At 48.2% G+C, this 17,546-nt stretch overlaps 2 protein-coding genes across 7 annotated transcripts in view; one reads left to right on the top strand and one right to left on the bottom strand.

Moving 5' to 3' along the window:
• The window catches only part of BCL9L (BCL9 like), a 170,723-nt gene that overhangs the window by 24,375 nt on the left and 128,802 nt on the right, over positions 1 to 17,546 (top strand). For 2 of the 6 annotated variants that reach the window (XM_075122193.1, XM_048827681.2), the window contains exon 1: positions 3,403 to 4,467. The gene's annotated coding sequence lies outside the window, so the exon portion shown is untranslated. Of the gene's footprint in view, positions 1 to 740; positions 2,990 to 3,402; positions 4,468 to 17,546 lie in introns of those variants that run through there. The other 4 variants (XM_075122192.1, XM_075122191.1, XM_075122190.1 and 1 more) reach the window with 4 other exon arrangements.
• On the bottom strand, positions 781 to 16,758 carry UPK2 (uroplakin 2). Its single transcript, XM_048827163.2, has 5 exons — positions 16,581 to 16,758; positions 2,554 to 2,694; positions 1,444 to 1,585; positions 1,285 to 1,358; positions 781 to 896 (listed from the first exon to the last, which is right to left on the bottom strand). The coding sequence occupies exons 1-5, from the start codon at positions 16,756 to 16,758 to the stop codon at positions 781 to 783; spliced, it is 651 nt and encodes a 216-aa protein (XP_048683120.2).

Raw genomic sequence — 17,546 nt, 5'->3', positions numbered from 1 at the left:
TTGTTAGGAATCTCAGGAATGTCAAGCCAGTTAGTCCCTGTTTTTGCTGGAGATCTCTTTGGAAGAGTCAGAGATTTGGCCTGACAGCTATCTCCGCCTTTCACCGAAGGGGTTTAGGGGCTGAAACTTTAACAAAGGCACTTTTTCTCCCAGGTGTCTGAGTCTAAACAGGTGTTAAGAAAAACAAAAACTGGAGTTTGAATGAGTCTGAATCGAATCCCTTCCCCCCAAATTGAAATCCCTTGACATGGGGTTAAGGCCTTGTCTACACAGACAAGTTGTGTTGCTTTAAATATATCAGTGTAGATAAAGTTGTACAAGGCTTCTTCCAAGTTTCACCAGCTGGGGTCAAGCTGGGATGCGCTTATACCATTACAGCTTACTCTTATACGGGAGGGGGAACCAGCGTAAGGCACCTTTATACTGGTGAAACTTCATCCATCTGGGGGCTTGTACCAGTATAACTATTTTAGTTAAAAACCCTAACTGAATAGTTATACCATTATAAGGTGTAGACGAGGTATCACAATCCTCCTTGATCTGCAGTCATTCGCAGAGTCCTCCAGGACAAACAGGGCAGCCAAGACCTGAGCTTCTAATGTAAAAGGAAGAAGGAAAAACTATGTGGGGGGAACTGTCCAGGCCTTTTCTTTCCATCAGAAAGAACCCAAAAAATAAAAAAGGGCCCAGCCTTTTGTATTAATTTGCATGTCACTGACAGTGTGGTACTGTCTCCACAGGGGAAGCGACTGTCTGTGGGTTTCTGGGCACCATCTGGCTTCACTTGCGGCCTGTGATTGCCAGCACAGCAATGAGGCCTGCGGAGAGCAGAACCGTGATCACCACCATGACCCCACTGCATGAGATGTCCACAGCTGTGTTCCTGTAATCCACTCCTGAGGAGGAGAATTCATCAGACACCCATGAGTCCAAGGGAAATAGAGCAGACCTTTCCCCACCACCATCCCCCTTATTCAGTATGGACCCAGAACACCGGTCCGCCTCTTCTACTGAAGCTCCAGCTCTGGAGAGTGTGAAACTGTGGAATAGACAATGGAGCGATGTAGTCTGAGGCTGTGCCATGGCTCATGTATATACAGGTACAAATGAAGACCCTTGTGTCTGAGTAGGAGAAGGCCTATGGCTCTGCTCTGGATGTGCTAGAATCCATTACCACATTCTTCCCTTTGATGCAAGGCAGCTGCCTGTCCATTCCTTTCTTAGTAACTCAGCCCAGATAAAGGCAGGAGTCTTCAGTGTGCTAGACAAAGTGGCATCACTTACGCTCCAGAGTGACCATGGTGACAGTGTTGCTTGTGGATCTAGAAGGGTCCTTTTTGGGGGTGGAGTAAGAAATGCTGCAGAAGAAGAAAATGCAGTTGAGAGACCCAGGATCACTCCACACCTGCAAACACCTCTCCAGTTGGCCTCCTGGATTTTTACCTAAGAGCCAAAGAGCCGGTGAGGACTAGGTTTGTGACCTGATAAGCATCCAGTCTTGTCAATGTGAACCCACCATTGCTGTCCATTAGGTTGACCAGGTCATGCCTGCCGCAGCATGGGGGCACAGTGAAGTGCCTGATATCTGGTGTGGGGAGGGAAGGAGCGTTTAGAACCCAGGGATTTCCTTGTGGGCCTGGGAGGAGGCCAAACCCCTGTAGAGCTGGTGTGCAGATTTTTGGCACAGATTCAGAATGGCCTGGCTTCCTGGTCCTCCGGAGCTCACCAAAGCTGCTTAGTGGGTATCTGTGTAGGGCCTGGTTCCCCACCCCTGTCAAAGCTCCTCAGCAGCCCTTTCAGAAGGTCTTTCCCCTCATAGGGAGAAGGATCCAGGGGTTCCCCATAAATGGAAATCCTATGACAGACAGCAGAAAAGCCACAAGATCACACTGGAGCCAGGCCTACTGCAAACGTTGTGGGATTCAAATATGCAGCCTCTGGGCTCAGAGCAATGACACTCCCATCACAAAGTCACCTTTGGTTACCCTTCATTCTCTCACCTTGCTTTGGGGTATCCTGCAGTCAGGCCTGCTTGGGCTGTGAGATCTCATATGCTAAGCAGGGATGCAGTTGAGCAGTACTTGGCTGGGAGACCACCATTGAAAACCCCATTCACCATCTTGGGCAGAAGTCTCATGAGTTCATCCCCATCAAAACCAGAAAATAGGCACCACCCAGTTTGGATTTAACCCCAAACAGAACCACAGGGGTAGGCTCCAACCTGGGAATCTGAATCTGGAACTATGAAATCTGAAGGGGTTTGAACTCAAGATTTCACCCCCTCTAATTAAAATTACTAAGGTTATGCAGTGACTCAGTGGTAGGGGTGGGAACAGAACAAAGGAGCTCTGATTCCCTGCCCACACTGCTTTCACTGCTAGACTAATTCCCCTGCCAATGCTGGGCAAGAACCCAGAAATCCTGACTCCTTACTTTAACCACTAATCCTGGCTGCTAAAACTACAGCAAAAACTCCACTTGCTGTGTGTAAACCTATGGCTGCCTGTGCTGGGGAGCTCGGGACAATTGATGGGGAGAAGACATCTCACTGACCTGTGGTTCCATTGAGATGTGTGATATGGATGCTGGCGTGTGCCCCAGTGAACTGGCACAGGGGCACTGCCATCAAGAAGCTCTCAGCAAATGCTGGAAAGAGCACACTGGAAAAGCTGGAGATGTTGAAATCTGAAAGCACTACAGATGAAACTCTGGATGGATAAGAACCTTCAGCTCCCCACAGTAGACCTGCCTGTTGGCCCCCTACTCCCTCCCCACCCCCAGCCAGGCTCCCGTGTCTGGCCCCAATCAGTTCTTCATGCTCACCCAAGACAAACCAGATGTCTCCTCTCCTTTTAGTCTGGGGCCTCTTCCAAAGTGCCAGGCCATGTTCATAGAACATCCAGATGCGAGAGCTGTGAAGCTCAGCTTGGATTTTGGATCCCCAGCATTTTCTCTACAGCTTGAGGTTTGGATCCAGCCCATCTCTGAGGTGTGTTTTCTCATAAGTTCCCTCAAATGCTTTGCCGGTGTTGTCCCTGGTGAGGGAGTGGCAACCAGAGCTACAGGGAGAGGGTAACCAAGGGTGCTTGGCCTGGCTACTAGGCCATGCAAGCTGGAGCTTGGGCTCTTCCAGGTGGGAGAGCTTCTCCTGTTGGCATAGCTACTGCTGCTTGTGGAGATGGTTTGATTATATCGACAGGAGAGCTCTCTCCCATCAGCATAGAGTAGCCCCAAATCTTCAAGACACACAAAGGACCTCCAGCAGTTGCATTGATTGGGACTGGAATATAAAGGGTTAATAGCTGCAGTACTGATGTGAGGCCAACCATCTGCAGGTGTGTAGATCAGTGGGTGCTGAGTATCAGGTGGCCATAAATAGGAAGGGGAGGGAGGGGAAGCTTTAGGGCTGAAATGGCAAGAGTAGGTAAACTTACCTTTTCTGTGCAGTAAGAATGAGAGTACTTTGTCCCTGTAGGAGGAGGCCTCTCCTTTGAGGTGCTTCAGGCACTTTAAAGATGCTAAGTGAGAGTGCCCCCTCCCAGCACTGCTGGGTGTTGGCAGGATCTCCATTATATAAATGGGAAAAGCAAGGCACTGAGAGGAGTACCTGACCTGTGCAGAGTCAACACAATGAGACAGTAGCAGAAATGGGAACAGAGCCCAGAAGTCCTAGCTTCAGTTGCCTGCTCTATTTGCATTATGGTACTGAGCTGAAATTTCAGAGCCGTCTCAGGGAATAGCTCTTCTTATTTGTTACCTTCTGAACACCTATGAACATGTTAGAAACAGTTGTAATAATTTTCCCCCCTTGATCTTAGGGGCTAATGCGTTTCAAGTTCCCTTGGAGAATTTCTGAGGTTCTGTCCATTGTGTCTGTGATTTTTGCACTCCTTCTGGGGCCCTCCACTGATGTGCCCTTACCCCTATGGCCAAGGAGAATCCCTTAGGATATCCACCCGGACTCACATTGACAAGGAGCTGGTTCCAGAACTCATTCCATACCCTGAGCAGCATCTCCCTACTTCATGATCTCTCCACCCATTACAGTTTTGCCCAGCCAGGTCAGGATCCTCAACTATCATGTACACATGGGGACATTGAGGCACCAGAGGGGTTGGGACTTGGTCAGGGTCACACTTGAGTCCGTGACCATGTTAGTCCTGATTCCCAGTGTAAACCACAAGTTTATCCGTCCTCCCTGCAGCCATGTGTTTCCTTCTGGCCACCCTGTAGTTCCAATGTTAGAAACCTCAAGGAACCAAGCAGCAGCAACAAATGCTTTGGACATCACATTTCAGAGAAAACAGAGGGAGAAAGAGAAAACCTGCTGCTTTGGTCCTCCCGAAGAACATGCAGACAGTCAGAAAGGTCAGCAGTTGCACTGTGAGTGAAGATGAGAGCATCAGAGGTGACGGTAATGATCTGGAGGCTGCCTGGTATCAGAATGGCTGGAATCTTCACAGCCAGGTGAGTTTTACCTGCTCAGGAGACCGCCAAGGGGAGCAGCTTTGCTGAAGACTCTGACCAGATGCCCTTCCCTCACCACGCCCTCCCTGACATTGAGTCACCCATATAATCCACACCCTGGGAATCCAGAGAGGCTTTATCAGGCTGCAACTCAGAGGGATGGGGGCTTCTCCCCCAGCAAGTGGACTTCCCCCTGTTTCGCCCCATGCAGGCAGCAGGGATATGGGCTTTCAGTACAGTTGGGAAGGGATCCCTAGATTTGACAGTGAAACTCTAATTTCTGTGCAACTGCAGGTCTTTGCAAAGGCTTCCAGGCCCCTGCAAGCAGAGGCAGTATTTGCATGCAGGAGGAGAAGAGGGAGATGGGCAGCAGCAATTGTTGATCTCAGGTGTGTCACAGATGCTGGATTCTGCCAGGTTGTGGGGAGGAGATGAGATGGAATTCTGCCTGCACTGCAGTTCAGCTGGTAGTGAGAGAATGGGAGGGAGGCACTGTGATCTGAGATCTGACATAGAGACTAAGGGGTCAAGTCCATCCCTGGAGTATAGGTGGTTGCAGGTCCAAGGGCTGAGTTTGGTCCAAGGACTCCTCTGGGCATGATTCCCCTCAATCCCAGAGCCCCAGAGGGATAGGTCAAAACTAGTTGATCTGCTCCCTCCACTCTTGGTTCTATGAGATAGAGAAGACTTGACACAGCAGCAGAGGATATAGTTAAATCATAGCATTTGTTACTGCAAATTTTTCCAAACAGATCCAGACACAGTCCCTGCCCCAGAAAACTCACAATCTCAGTTGGGCAGTGGGTGCCCCTTGAGGGGGCACAGCCCAGCAGCTAGTCCTTCTCTCTCAGGTTTGAAGTCCTTCCGGACGTTTTAGACTCTGTGACCCCGCCCTCCCCCCTCTCCTTATCTTATGGTGCATTAGACAAAGTAAAACTTCTGGGATGCAAAAAATTCAACAAAAATGTATGTAGATTCCAAGCATTACTTTCTGTGTGATCAACTGCTTGTGAGTGAGTGTGTGTGTGTGTGTGTGTGTTCATATCCATGCACATCTCTGTATCCACACATCTGTAGGAGCATATCCACACTGTGTGAATTACTCCGGGAAAGCTGAGCAAGAGAAACAAGATTTGCATTTGAAACTGATCCATTTGCATTTGATCCATGGTCATTCTTCTCTCTGGCCTAGTGAGCTCCATAGCCCAGGACCAGCTTCCATCTATGGTCTGTCTCATGAGCCTCCCTCAATGGTTGCTGGTTTCATTGTTTGGGGGAATGTTGCTGTCATGGCTGTGGAGAGAGCTGTCTTCCAGGTAGCCAGTACTAATCCCCTGGAGGGCTTGGAATAAACTGGACTTTGTTCCATGGGCATAGTTCAGAGAGCAGAGGACTGGGGTGATGTCTTCAGGGGTCTGAGTCACTGAGCAGGTGGGCTGCTGCCTCTTTTGCAAGTAATGGCTATTTCAAGGAATGTGGCTTCCATTTAAGATATGAGTTGCAGCGGCTAAGCCGGGAGATAATGAACACATGGATCAGTACAGGCATGTCCGTGTCTGGCCAACATATTGTGCACCATTCTGTCAATCATAGATGTAAGGGGCCTATTGGTGGCATCCAATAGCAGTAAAGAGTCCAAAAAGAGATTCTGGGGCTACTGACTGACCTGGTGATTTGAAGGTAACGGTCCTTGACAGTAAGCAATGTTATAGAGGAGGGAGGGAAGTTCACCCCTCTTCCTACCAGTATCAGCTTCATCTCGGTGCTAATTTTGTCCCAGCTTTGAGAGAGCTGGAAGATGGTGCTGTGTATGTTCAGTGCTACTGCTGGCACTGCAGCCCTTGGTGCTTTGCCAGCTTTCCCAAAAGCCTAGTATAGAGGACAGAGCCTTGTGGGGCTCTGTGGGTAAAGGTCTTGGAGATAGAGGAAATAGCCCTGAGGATCATCTGGGCAAAGTCTAAGAAGAAGGAGCGTAGCCATTTCAGGGCATTTCCATGCTTCCTACAGCCTCTGAGAGGCAGCACGGTGATATCTAGTGATCAGTGGTGTCAGATGATACAGGATGTGTGCGAATGGGGTCCCCATGAGAGATGAATTGGCTCACTGAGTGGGATCAAGATCCTGGAAGGTGGTGTTGGAGGCTCTTTTTTTGCTGTCTGCTTGATTAGTTCACAGAGCCAAGATGCTGGGTGCCCTTCAGATCATTGCCAGCTTTAGATTCCTTTCATCACAGGTCCCCTGGCTAGCAGTGGTCCCATGTGTACTCTTCTCTCTACTTATCCAGAATGAACAGGGGCCAGCATCTCAGGGGTGGCCCTGATCTCTGCCTCTGCTTCCACAGCTCCTGCTTGTGTGTGTGGCAGGAGGGCAATGTGCTCTTATCCTGGATGTGAGTGATTCTTTTGGTGTGCATCTCCTAGTGGGTGGGAAACAGGAGTCAAATCCCCTTTTCCTCGATTACACAGTGTCAGGCCTCCCATGATGACTGTGACTGGAATTTTGCATCCACACTGCCACAGGAGTCAGGGGATCAGAAGTGGGAGGTGATGGGCCCAGTGCCTCTCCTCATGCTATCATCTTGGAACAAAGATCTCTTTTTGGCATTGCAGTTGCCTTCCATGAGGAGACATGGAGCCTGGTGCTGAGCTGGCCCAGCAACTTCTGTGTGAGGGGAGTTACTAGACAAATCCAGCAGAAAGGACAATTTCTCTGCTTGCCACCTTCAGTGCTGCTGATCAGCTCTCCCCTTACCAGCCCCTCCATTCCCCGTCTGTCACTTTTTCTCCTCTCTCCAGGTATCCTTGCCTATGTTTTTGTCTTGCTGTGATTTCTGCAAGTATGGGGTATGATGAGCAGAGACAGGGGTCAAGCAGGTGCTAGGGCTTGTCTATACTTAAAATGCTGCCGCAGCACAGCTGCACTGCTGCAGTGCTTCAGTGTACACACTACCTAAACCGATGGGAGAGGCAGTAATTAGATCGACAGAAGAATTCTTCTGTTGACCTAGCACTGTCTACACAAGGATTTAGGTTGGCTTAACTGTGCTGCTCTGGGATGTGGATTTTTCACACTCCTGACCAACATAGTTAAACTGACCTAATTTTCTAGTGTAAACCGGGCCTAAGAGTAGCAGCTCAGCTTACTTCCAAGTTGCTCAGACGTTTGGAGATATTGGGGGAGGGTAGGAGGCCCCTCATTTTACACTCCTCCCCAACTTTCCCCCCCCGCCCCATGTGTCCAGGACTCCAGTCTCCACACTGATTGTGCTGCTCCATAATTTCAAACAAAGAGGATGTGATATGCTCTGGAGTGCTTATATACAAATGCACAAAGCCTTGGAAACAAGCAGGGAGAACTGGAGGTCCTGGTGATGTCAAAGAACTATGACGTGATCGGAATAACAGAGACTTGGTGGGATAACTCACATGACTGGAGTACTGTCATGGATGGATATAAACTGTTCAGGAAGGACAGGCAGGGCAGAAAAGGTGGGGGAGTAGCACTGTATGTAAGGGAGCAGTATGACTGCTCAGAGCTCCGGTACGAAACTGCAGAAAAACCTGAGTGTCTCTGGATTAAGTTTAGAAGTGTGTGCAACAAGAGTGATGTAGTGGTGGGAGTCTGCTATAGACCACCGGACCAGGGGGATGAGGTAGATGAGGCTTTCTTCCGGCAGCTCACGGAAGCTACTGGATCGCATGCCCTGATTCTCATGGGTGACTTTAATTTTCCTGATATCTGCTGGGAGAGCAATACAGCGGTGCATAGACAATCCAGGAAGTTTTTGGAAAGCGTAGGGGACAGTTTCCTGGCGCAAGTGCTAGAGGAGCCAACTAGGGGGGGCGCTTTTCTTGACCTGCTGCTCACAAACTGGGTAGAATTAGTGGGGGAAGCAAAAGTGGATGGGAATCTGGGAGGCAGTGACCATGAGTTGGTTGAGTTCAGGATCCTGACACAGGGAAGAAAGGTAAGCAGCACGATACGGACCCTGGACTTCAGGAAAGCAGACTTCGACTCCCTCAGGGAACGGATGGCCAGGATCCCCTGGGGGACTAACTTGAAGGGGAAAGGAGTCCAGGAGAGCTGGCTGTATTTCAAGGAATCCCTGTTGAGGTTACAGGGACAAACCATCCCGATGAGTCGAAAGAATAGTAAATATGGCAGGCGACCAGCTTGGCTTAATGGTGAAATCTTAGCGGATCTTAAACATAAAAAAGAAGTTTACAAGAAGTGGAAGGTTGGACATATGACCAGGGAAGAGTATAAAAATATTGCTCGGGCATGTAGGAATGTTATCAGGAGGGCCAAATCGCACCTGGAGCTGCAGCTAGCCAGAGATGTCAAGAGTAACAAGAAGGGTTTCTTCAGGTATGTTGGCAACAAGAAGAAAGCCAAGGAATGTGTGGGCCCCTTACTGAATGAGGGAGGCAAACTAGTGACAGAGGATGTGGAAAAAGCTAATGTACTCAATGCTTTTTTTGCCTCTGTTTTCACTAACAAGGTCAGCTCCCAGACTGCTACGCTGGGCATCACAAAATGGGGAAGAGATGGCCAGCCCTCTGTGGAGATAGAGGTGGTTAGGGACTATTTAGAAAAGCTGGACGTGCACAAGTCCATGGGGCCGGACGAGTTGCATCCGAGAGTGCTGAAGGAACTGGCGGCTGTGATTGCAGAGCCATTGGCCATTATCTTTGATAACTCGTGGCGAACCGGGGAAGTCCCGGATGACTGGAAAAAGGCTAATGTAGTGCCAATCTTTAAAAAAGGGAAGAAGGAGGATCCTGGGAACTACAGGCCAGTCAGCCTCACTTCAGTCCCTGGAAAAATCATGGAGCAGGTCCTCAAAGAATCAATCCTGAAGCACTTGTATGAGAGGAAAGTGATCAGGAACAGCCAGCATGGATTCACCAAGGGAAGGTCATGCCTGACTAATCTAATCGCCTTCTATGATGAGATTACTGGTTCTGTGGATGAAGGGAAAGCAGTGGATGTATTGTTTCTTGACTTTAGCAAAGCTTTTGACACGGTCTCCCACAGTATTCTTGTCAGCAAGTTAAGGAAGTATGGGCTGGATGAATGCACTACAAGGTGGGTAGAAAGCTGGCTAGATTGTCGGGCTCAACGGGTAGTTATCAATGGCTCCATGTCTAGTTGGCAGCCGGTATCAAGTGGAGTGCCCCAAGGGTCGGTCCTGGGGCCGGTTTTGTTCAATATCTTCATAAATGATCTGGAGGATGGTGTGGATTGCACTCTCAGCAAATTTGCGGATGATACTAAACTGGGAGGAGTGGTAGATACGCTGGAGGGGAGGGATAGGATACAGAAGGACCTAGACAAATTGGAGGATTGGGCCAAAAGAAATCTGATGAGGTTCAATAAGGATAAGTGCAGGGTCCTGCACTTAGGACGGAAGAACCCAATGCACAGCTACAGACTAGGGACCGAATGGCTAGGCAGCAGTTCTGCGGAAAAGGACCTAGGGGTGACAGTGGACGAGAAGCTGGATATGAGTCAGCAGTGTGCCCTTGTTGCCAAGAAGGCCAATGGCATTTTGGGATGTATAAGTAGGGGCATAGCGAGCAGATCGAGGGACGTGATCGTTCCCCTCTATTCGACATTGGTGAGGCCTCATCTGGAGTACTGTGTCTAGTTTTGGGCCCCACACTTCAAGAAGGATGTGGATAAATTGGAGAGAGTCCAGCGAAGGGCAACAAAAATGATTAGGGGTCTGGAACACATGAGTTATGAGGAGAGGCTGAGGGAGCTGGGATTGTTTAGCCTGCAGAAGAGAAGAATGAGGGGGGATTTGATAGCTGCTTTCAACTACCTGAAAGGGGGTTCCAAAGAGGATGGCTCTAGACTGTTCTCAATGGTATCAGATGACAGAACGAGGAGTAATGGTCTCAAGCTGCAGTGGGGGAGGTTTAGATTGGATATTAGGAAAAACTTTTTCACTAAGAGGGTGGTGAAACACTGGAATGCGTTACCTAGGGAGGTGGTAGAATCTCCTTCCTTAGAGGTTTTTAAGGTCAGGCTTGACAAAGCCCTGGCTGGGATGATTTAACTGGGAATTGGTCCTGCTTCAAGCAGGGGGTTGGACTAGATGACCTTCTGGGGTCCCTTCCAACCCTTATATTCTATGATTCTATGATTCTATGGAGGGAAGGGCAGGTCTAACAAATTTGTGTGCTGCAGGAAGGAGACCCACTCAATAAATCACACATGTACCCTGTCAGGACTGGAGCCCAACTCCCAAAACATAGGCCTCTACCGCCTAAGCTAAACAGGATCTTCCTTAGCTGGCACTAACAGTAGGGCCGCAGTCATGCACACAAAGCTAAGAGCCTCATCCTGGCTGTGACTTATTGTGGTTTAAATGAGGCAGAGCTGCGCATTAAAACTGAGTTTTGATTCAGTTATGCTCCTCTCCAGACCTGGTTCTGTTTTGTACAGGATGGCCTAGCTGTGTTCTGTAACCAGTCTTGGACAGACCCAGTAAAGGTCCTGCCTACATTACATGTTGAGATGTGGTTACCACTGGCTCTCTTGACTCTTGTCACTGTAACATGGTCAGCCTCAAAGACTACTGCGGTCTGCAGAGAAGGAGTCTGTCAGTGCTGCTCCTGGGCCTGTGAATTCCTGTTGGGCCTGCTTTGGTTATTGCTTGTGTTAGAGCCCCCCCAAAAAAGTAGTCTACTTCCTTGGCAAAGAAGGGAGTGGTCTTGCCCACATTGTTCTTGTGCATGTTGCACCACAGCTGACTGGCCTGGTTGCAGGGTCATCTCCTGGTTGCCAACAGTCCCCTATTACGTGGGACATCCCTTATTTTTTCATCTCTGTACAAGATCTGGAGTTCCTGAGTGCTGTAAAAAGAAGCAAGAGATACTCCTGGTTAATATAAGTGAGTACTGCTTATTATTATTATTGATGATGCTGATGATATTGGGAGGAGGGGTGGGGCAGGGCAGAGGTGCTAAAAAAACAGTCCATTATCTTTGAAATACAATGTTGGCAACTCTACCTCCTGCTCTCATTGGCACTCCCTCAGACACGCTGTGCTGCAGCAGGTGTTTGAGGCTGTGGCTCAGGTGCAGCGCTAGTTCCCAGGATTTGTGTCTGTCCTGAAGGCAGGATCCCTGATCTGTGTGACAGTTAAGAACAGCCCTGGTGGTTAGGTTACTCAGAAATGGCTCCCTCTTCCTGATTAAACAGAGGGAGAGGGCGTGTTCAGATGAGCAGAGGCAAACTGAGAAAGAAAGAGACCATGAGGCAGCGAGGAAACCAAGAAATCAGAGAGATGCTGTGGTCCTGTCAGCACCACAACTGCAGCTATGTCGGGCACCTGGTTAAACCTGTCGGTACCTGGGCATGGCTGATATTTGCAGTGCAGAAGGATTCTAATCATTGTAACTATCCAGGGCTTTACCATGACTTGAGGGCACAATGAAAACCTGGATAATGTCAAATTCATTGGTCTTCTCCATTTGTAAAGTGGAGGTTAATGACCTTGCCTTAGAGCAAGGCTGGCAGCAGATCTGGGAATAGAATGCCTGAGTCCTAACTCCATAATGCTTAAGGTCCTGTTTCTAGTGGAAATTGAAACCATGCTTCAGTGGAACATGAGGATAGCCCTGTTTAAGTAGGTCCCTTGACAGGAGTTCTTGTTGCAGCATAGGTAGGACCTGTGTGTGCAAGTCCATGCCTATCTGAACAGCTCTGCAGAAGCGCAGCTGTACCAATACGGGTGCACCACTGCAGTACATCTGGTGAAGATGTTCTATGCTGACAGGAGAGAGTTCTCCCATTGGCATAAGAAAACCGCCTCCACGAGCGGTATAAGCTATCTCAGCAGGAGAAGCTCTCCCGGTGACAGTGCTGTGCACAGAAGTGCTTATGTCTGTGTAACTTATATTGCTCGGGTGGTGGAATATTCACACCCATGAGTGATGTAAGTTTTGCCGACATAGGTTGTCTACTCTATAGCCAGACAGTGTGTAAGGGGGTAGGTGGGAGGGTGAGTGAAACACACACATTGTGTGTGTGAGAGAGCCAAGCAATAGCCAGTTCATTGCACAGTAGCTGCACAAATTCCTAGAATAATCAGTTTTCCTCAGCTTTATGTCCTGACTTGGAGGTGTCTCGAGTACAGAAACTTTATTTTTCGGGTGGGGGAAGAGCAAATTTGCACCCCCTATGTCCTTAAACTCTGTGAACTTGCAGCAGAAGAGCTGATCTCAGATCTCTGCCCCTCCTCCAAGATTTTCAAAACTACTTCAAAGTCAAGTTGACAAGAGTATTTGGTAGTTCTGGGTTTGCTGCTCACCTTTTGCGCTGCTACCCCACTGAACAAAGCATGGCGTTTCCCTTTGATTTCCATGTTTGATAGCAATAGGAGAAAGAGTTTGAAATGTTCTGCAATCTTTATAAAAAAAAAAAGAAAGGAAGAAATGTGCTCTGATACCTTTCCAGAGTGCTGGTCTCTGATGAGGGAGGATCAGAGAGAGGCTGACTGACAATAGGACGGTGGTTTGAGGTAGCCAGGGAAAAGACCTTAATCACAGGGAAATTAGCTCAGTGACAGGCTGATACTTGGACAGAGGCTTCAAACAGCAGAGATGGCAAATATCTTAACATTTTATCTCTCCTCTTATAAAGGGAATAGCAGGTGGACTGCTGAGCAGGACTGAGGGGCTTTGGCAGAGCTGCAAGAGGAGCCCATGACTGAACTAGCATTGGGTCTGCAGGTTGGGACTGAGGGTCATTCGCAGCCTGAGGATAAGTGGAATGCAGGACTAGAAGGGAAGTTCAGTCCACATGGAAACAGAGCAGGATTGAGTGGAATACAAGGAAGCAAGATGCACCTGCACTATCTCTAGCGGTGCCTGGCACATGCAGAATTAAAATCCTAAAAAAGGCATAAAATTCTGTTCCCATGATGGGGAAGTTGTGTTATTGTTTTTAAATTTCCTTGTTCCAATAATTCTGATAATCTTGGAGCCACATGTCATCTCTGGATGCTGCAGCAAGCCTCCCTCCTCACCTTTGCTGCCACTAATGGGTTTTTTGTGTCACTGAGGAGGAAAATTGCATTTTATAAGGAAATAACAGAATACCACAAGCAAAGCAGGTGGTGGGGAAATGGAGAGTCCCCCTACCCTGGCCTAGCTGGGACACACTGGAAAAGCATATCCCCTCCTGCTCTGAGTCCCTGTTGCCAATGCCCCTCAATCCTGACCCACAGTATGCCCTGCTATCCCACTCACAGTCATCCCCCCACAGTTGTGCTAATGCCCTTCATGACCACAACGATAGAGCCTGCTGCTGCATTTCCCTTTGAATACAAACTTGCCAGGTGCGACCTGCGAAGAGAAGGGAGCAGTCCTCTGCCTAGGAGAGAAACAAAGACTTCCCTCTCACTGGTGCGCCTGGCATCCAGGAGGGGAATGACTTCGCGACTGGCGTTGCCTGCCCACCAGAGGGCGCTGCCGGTTGCCTATCGGGAGCCCAGGGGAGCCCAGCCAGCTCGATCTGGTTACGTACAGTATGTAAATATGCAGGAGAAGCGCTGGGCCGTTGGCAGCAGTGTCTCACGGTCGCCCAATTAGGGCTCAGCTGTGCGGAGCACTGCACTATAGTAACCACTAATTAAATATGTGAATGGCCGGGGGAACAGGCGGCAGCCAGTGCTGGTGAGTGTTTAAAGTGACAGCACCTCCCACATGGCGTAATTGTGCCTGGTTTGGTCACAGAAGAATTACACTCAATTTGATGCTGGTTGATGGTCCCTGAGATTCTCTGAGACCTCCTGAGCCAGGCACTGCCTGCCTGAGCAATAGCAGAAGACGCTTTCCCAGACTGCCTGGCAAGAGGGGACCCTTCTTTGGGGAAGAGGGACAATCCAGCTGCATGCACACCAAGCCCAGTACTTGTTTAAATGACATCACTGCTTCTGGCCATTCAGCCTTTGTGCTCACTGCTGAGGCTGCCAGAGAAGGGGGCCAACTAGTGTCAGCTGTGCTGATTGCTTTTGTGATGTGGGCACCTCTCCTGGACCAAGACCAAATCATGGGACTGAAGATGTGAAACTGACTCGAACAATTCTCTGAAGAGGGACATATATAGAGGGACTGTAAACACCCCTTCATAACCAGGGAGTTGGGTGGGATGGGTTCTAATCTCTGTGGAATGAATATATTCTGGTAAATCTACTATAGTAAATCCACCGGAGAAGGTGCCATATATTCCCTAGCCATTGCCCTTCTGCTCTGCTTTGTTCTGCAAAAATAATAGCATGAGCACTGAGGTGGATTCAGACAGCCTTGTATAAAGGGGTGACTCTCAGACCTCAGAGTATGACCTAGTGCACTGCATGGTGTCCCTACAAGAAAGGGAATGATAAATACTGCTCCTGTCAACTAAGCCTTGTAGCTTGCATCCAGCACCATGTGGATTTATTATGAGGGCAAGTAAATTATCACAATAGGCATGAAAACACATTCTCCAGAGTTTTCAAGAATTCATGGCTTTGACCAGGCCAAGTGTTGCAGATGGGGCTTTCCAGGACCCAAACCAGTCTGACTGCTCCATGCCAAAGTGCACTCGCAGTATGCCCTTATTTGATAACACCTATCTGTGGGAAAAGCCTATTCTGTAATCAGACTGTCCTCTGTTTTGGATCCCTTTTGTCAAGAAGATGGAGCACATCCATGCCATCAGCCTCCTCTCAGAGGGGAAAGGGAAAAGCTGGATGATGATTCTCTGTGCTGCAGCAAATGCCAAGGCACTACAGCATGTTGCCATGTAGTCTAGGATGGATAGTCCTCCTGTGGCAAGTGGAAGGGATGGATGAGGTGAGGGAGACGTTGAGAGCTGGCCATGGCTTTGTGATTTAAGTTTATGTAGAACCTAGCATGCCAGTGAAGCCTGTGATATTTTAAAAGCTTTATGTGCAGAGACGACCTCACTCTCTGCTGAAATGGAGCCACTTCTGAGGTGAAACAAATCAGTGGTTGGCCTTGAAAATCCTTGACATCACTACACAAGAGTTTAGGGCAGGAAATGAAGAAAAATTCCATATCCAAGTGAAACTTCATAGGGAATTTAGGGAGGCCGAATAGAATAATCAGAATTGGAATTGGGCCAGAACATTGGGGTTAAACACCCCTGGTCTTACAGAAGTATACCTTACATCCCTTAATGACCACAAGTGGCCAGGACCTAAGTTTTACAATTTAGTGCCTTCAGCACCATAGTGGAACATTGGGTCAGTGCGAAGAACCGTCTACTGAATCATCAGCACTTCCTGCAGAACCCTAGAGATCTCATATCTAAGTATTGACCAGGCCTGGCTTTGCTTTAACTTATTGGAGATGACAGGATCACAGCCTGAAGTGATACAGCTGCACTCTCAGCTTGTGGAGTGTTGTGTGGGAGGAGATAGGCAAGCCATGGCTGTAATACAGTGTGAAGACATCTGGGACTGGCATAGTATAGGACGTAGTCAGAAACTGGCACTGGTAGTGATACACTGGGAGTGTAGGGTGTTAAACAAGTGCTACCTTCATTTGCCATTATTATCATGATGGATTTAGGCATAGATTCTAAGGCCAGAAGGGACCATTGTGATCATCGTAAATATATTCCATCAACACTATTACCTTTATCAACCAAACTTGTAATCTCATCCAAAAACTAAATCTGAACTCAACTTTCACTGATGCACAATTGGTGGCATTTTCGTATATGTTACAGAACTAGAGGATCTGGATGAAATCACCTCTTGTCCTTTGTTTCAGCAGCACTGAGCTGGATGCCTTTTATCCCGATCCCTAAGAGGCAACATTCAACATCTAGATTTATAGATTCTGAAGCTAGAAGGGACCATTGTGATTATCTAGTCCAACCTCCTGTATAACCAGCATTTCTCAAATGTGGCCACCGTGGCTGCATGTGGCCACCAGGGACTTTTCTTGCAGCCACAGCCTCCTGGGCCATGAGTGTGTGTGTGTGGCAAAACAGCGGTCCCCTCCCCCAGGGCTGCCAGCAGTGGGTGAGCCCTGCCCACCTCTGAAAAGACAAAAGCTGGAGGAGCAGGCAGCCAGTGAGTTCCTTACCAGGGCTGATGGGGTCAAACTTCAGACCTTGAGTGGCGGGTGGTAGGCTCCAGCCGTGGGGCTTCAGGCTCTGTTCCCTGGCTGTACAGTGGCGGGCTCCGGCCCCAAGGTCACCACCACTCACATACTCCTGGCTGTCGCTGCCTACTCCAGTGCCCCTGGCTCCTGCTGCCTCCATATCAGCCTCCCCATCCAGGGCCTAATTTGTCTTCAGGCTTGCCAGGACTGAGTAAGTTTGCTGTGAAAAGTGATATTTGTATGTTTGTTAAAATAATTTTTCACAGCAGACTTAATAACTAGCAAGTCTGGAAAAAAAAAAAAAAGTACCCCCCAAAAAAGCAAAAGACATGACAAGAATGTGCAAAGCACCTTATTTGTGCTTCTATTCTGTTTAGGTCCAGTAAAGAATAGAGACAACTGTACATTATTTTGATTATTGAGACTGCAAAAAATAAATCCTACATAAATAAATTATAATAATTTGGACATGTGTATGTGTATATTTATTGGTTTTTCCTAAAGTTAATTAAGTATTTTAGGAACAAATTGTCAGAGTAGCCACCAGCAGGAGTTGGTGCCCTCTGAGGCCACCAAAAAATTTGTTGTGAGAACCCTTGCCCTAGAACTTCCCCAGAATAATTCGAAGTGCATATGTTTTAGAAAAACATCCAATCTTAATTTTAAAATTCTCAGTGGTGAAGAATCCACCACAACCCTTGGCAGATTGTTCCAATGTTTAATTACTGTCTGACTTTGCCTAGTTTCAACTTCCAGCCATTGGATCATGTTAGACCTCTCTCTGCTAGATTGAAGAGCCCATTATTAAATATTTGTTCCCCATGTAGATACTTATAGACTGTAATCAAGTCACCCCTTAAACTTCTCTTTGTTAAGCAAAACAGATTGAGTTCTTTGGGTCTATCATCAAAAGGTATGGTTTCCAATCCTTTAATCATTTGCGTGGCT

Source organism: Caretta caretta, chromosome 22 (genome assembly GCF_965140235.1).
Source record: "Caretta caretta isolate rCarCar2 chromosome 22, rCarCar1.hap1, whole genome shotgun sequence".
NCBI classification, from domain to species: Eukaryota; Metazoa; Chordata; order Testudines; family Cheloniidae; genus Caretta; species Caretta caretta.
Note: the sequence above shows the minus strand (reverse complement) of the source record. Positions and strands in the feature narration are given on the sequence as shown.

Bases quoted from the DNA above. Each gene is read 5' to 3' on its own strand.
- UPK2 (XM_048827163.2), bottom strand. From the start codon at position 16,758: ATGGAGGCAGCAGGAGCCAGGGGCACTGGAGTAGGCAGCGACAGCCAG. The intron at 1,586-2,553 runs GTCAGTGAGATG...TCCCCACACCAG, and splicing joins ACATCTCAATGGAACCACAG to ATATCAGGCACTTCACTGTG. The intron at 897-1,284 runs GTAAGTGATGCC...TCTCCTCCTCAG, and splicing joins CACCATGGTCACTCTGGAGC to GAGTGGATTACAGGAACACA.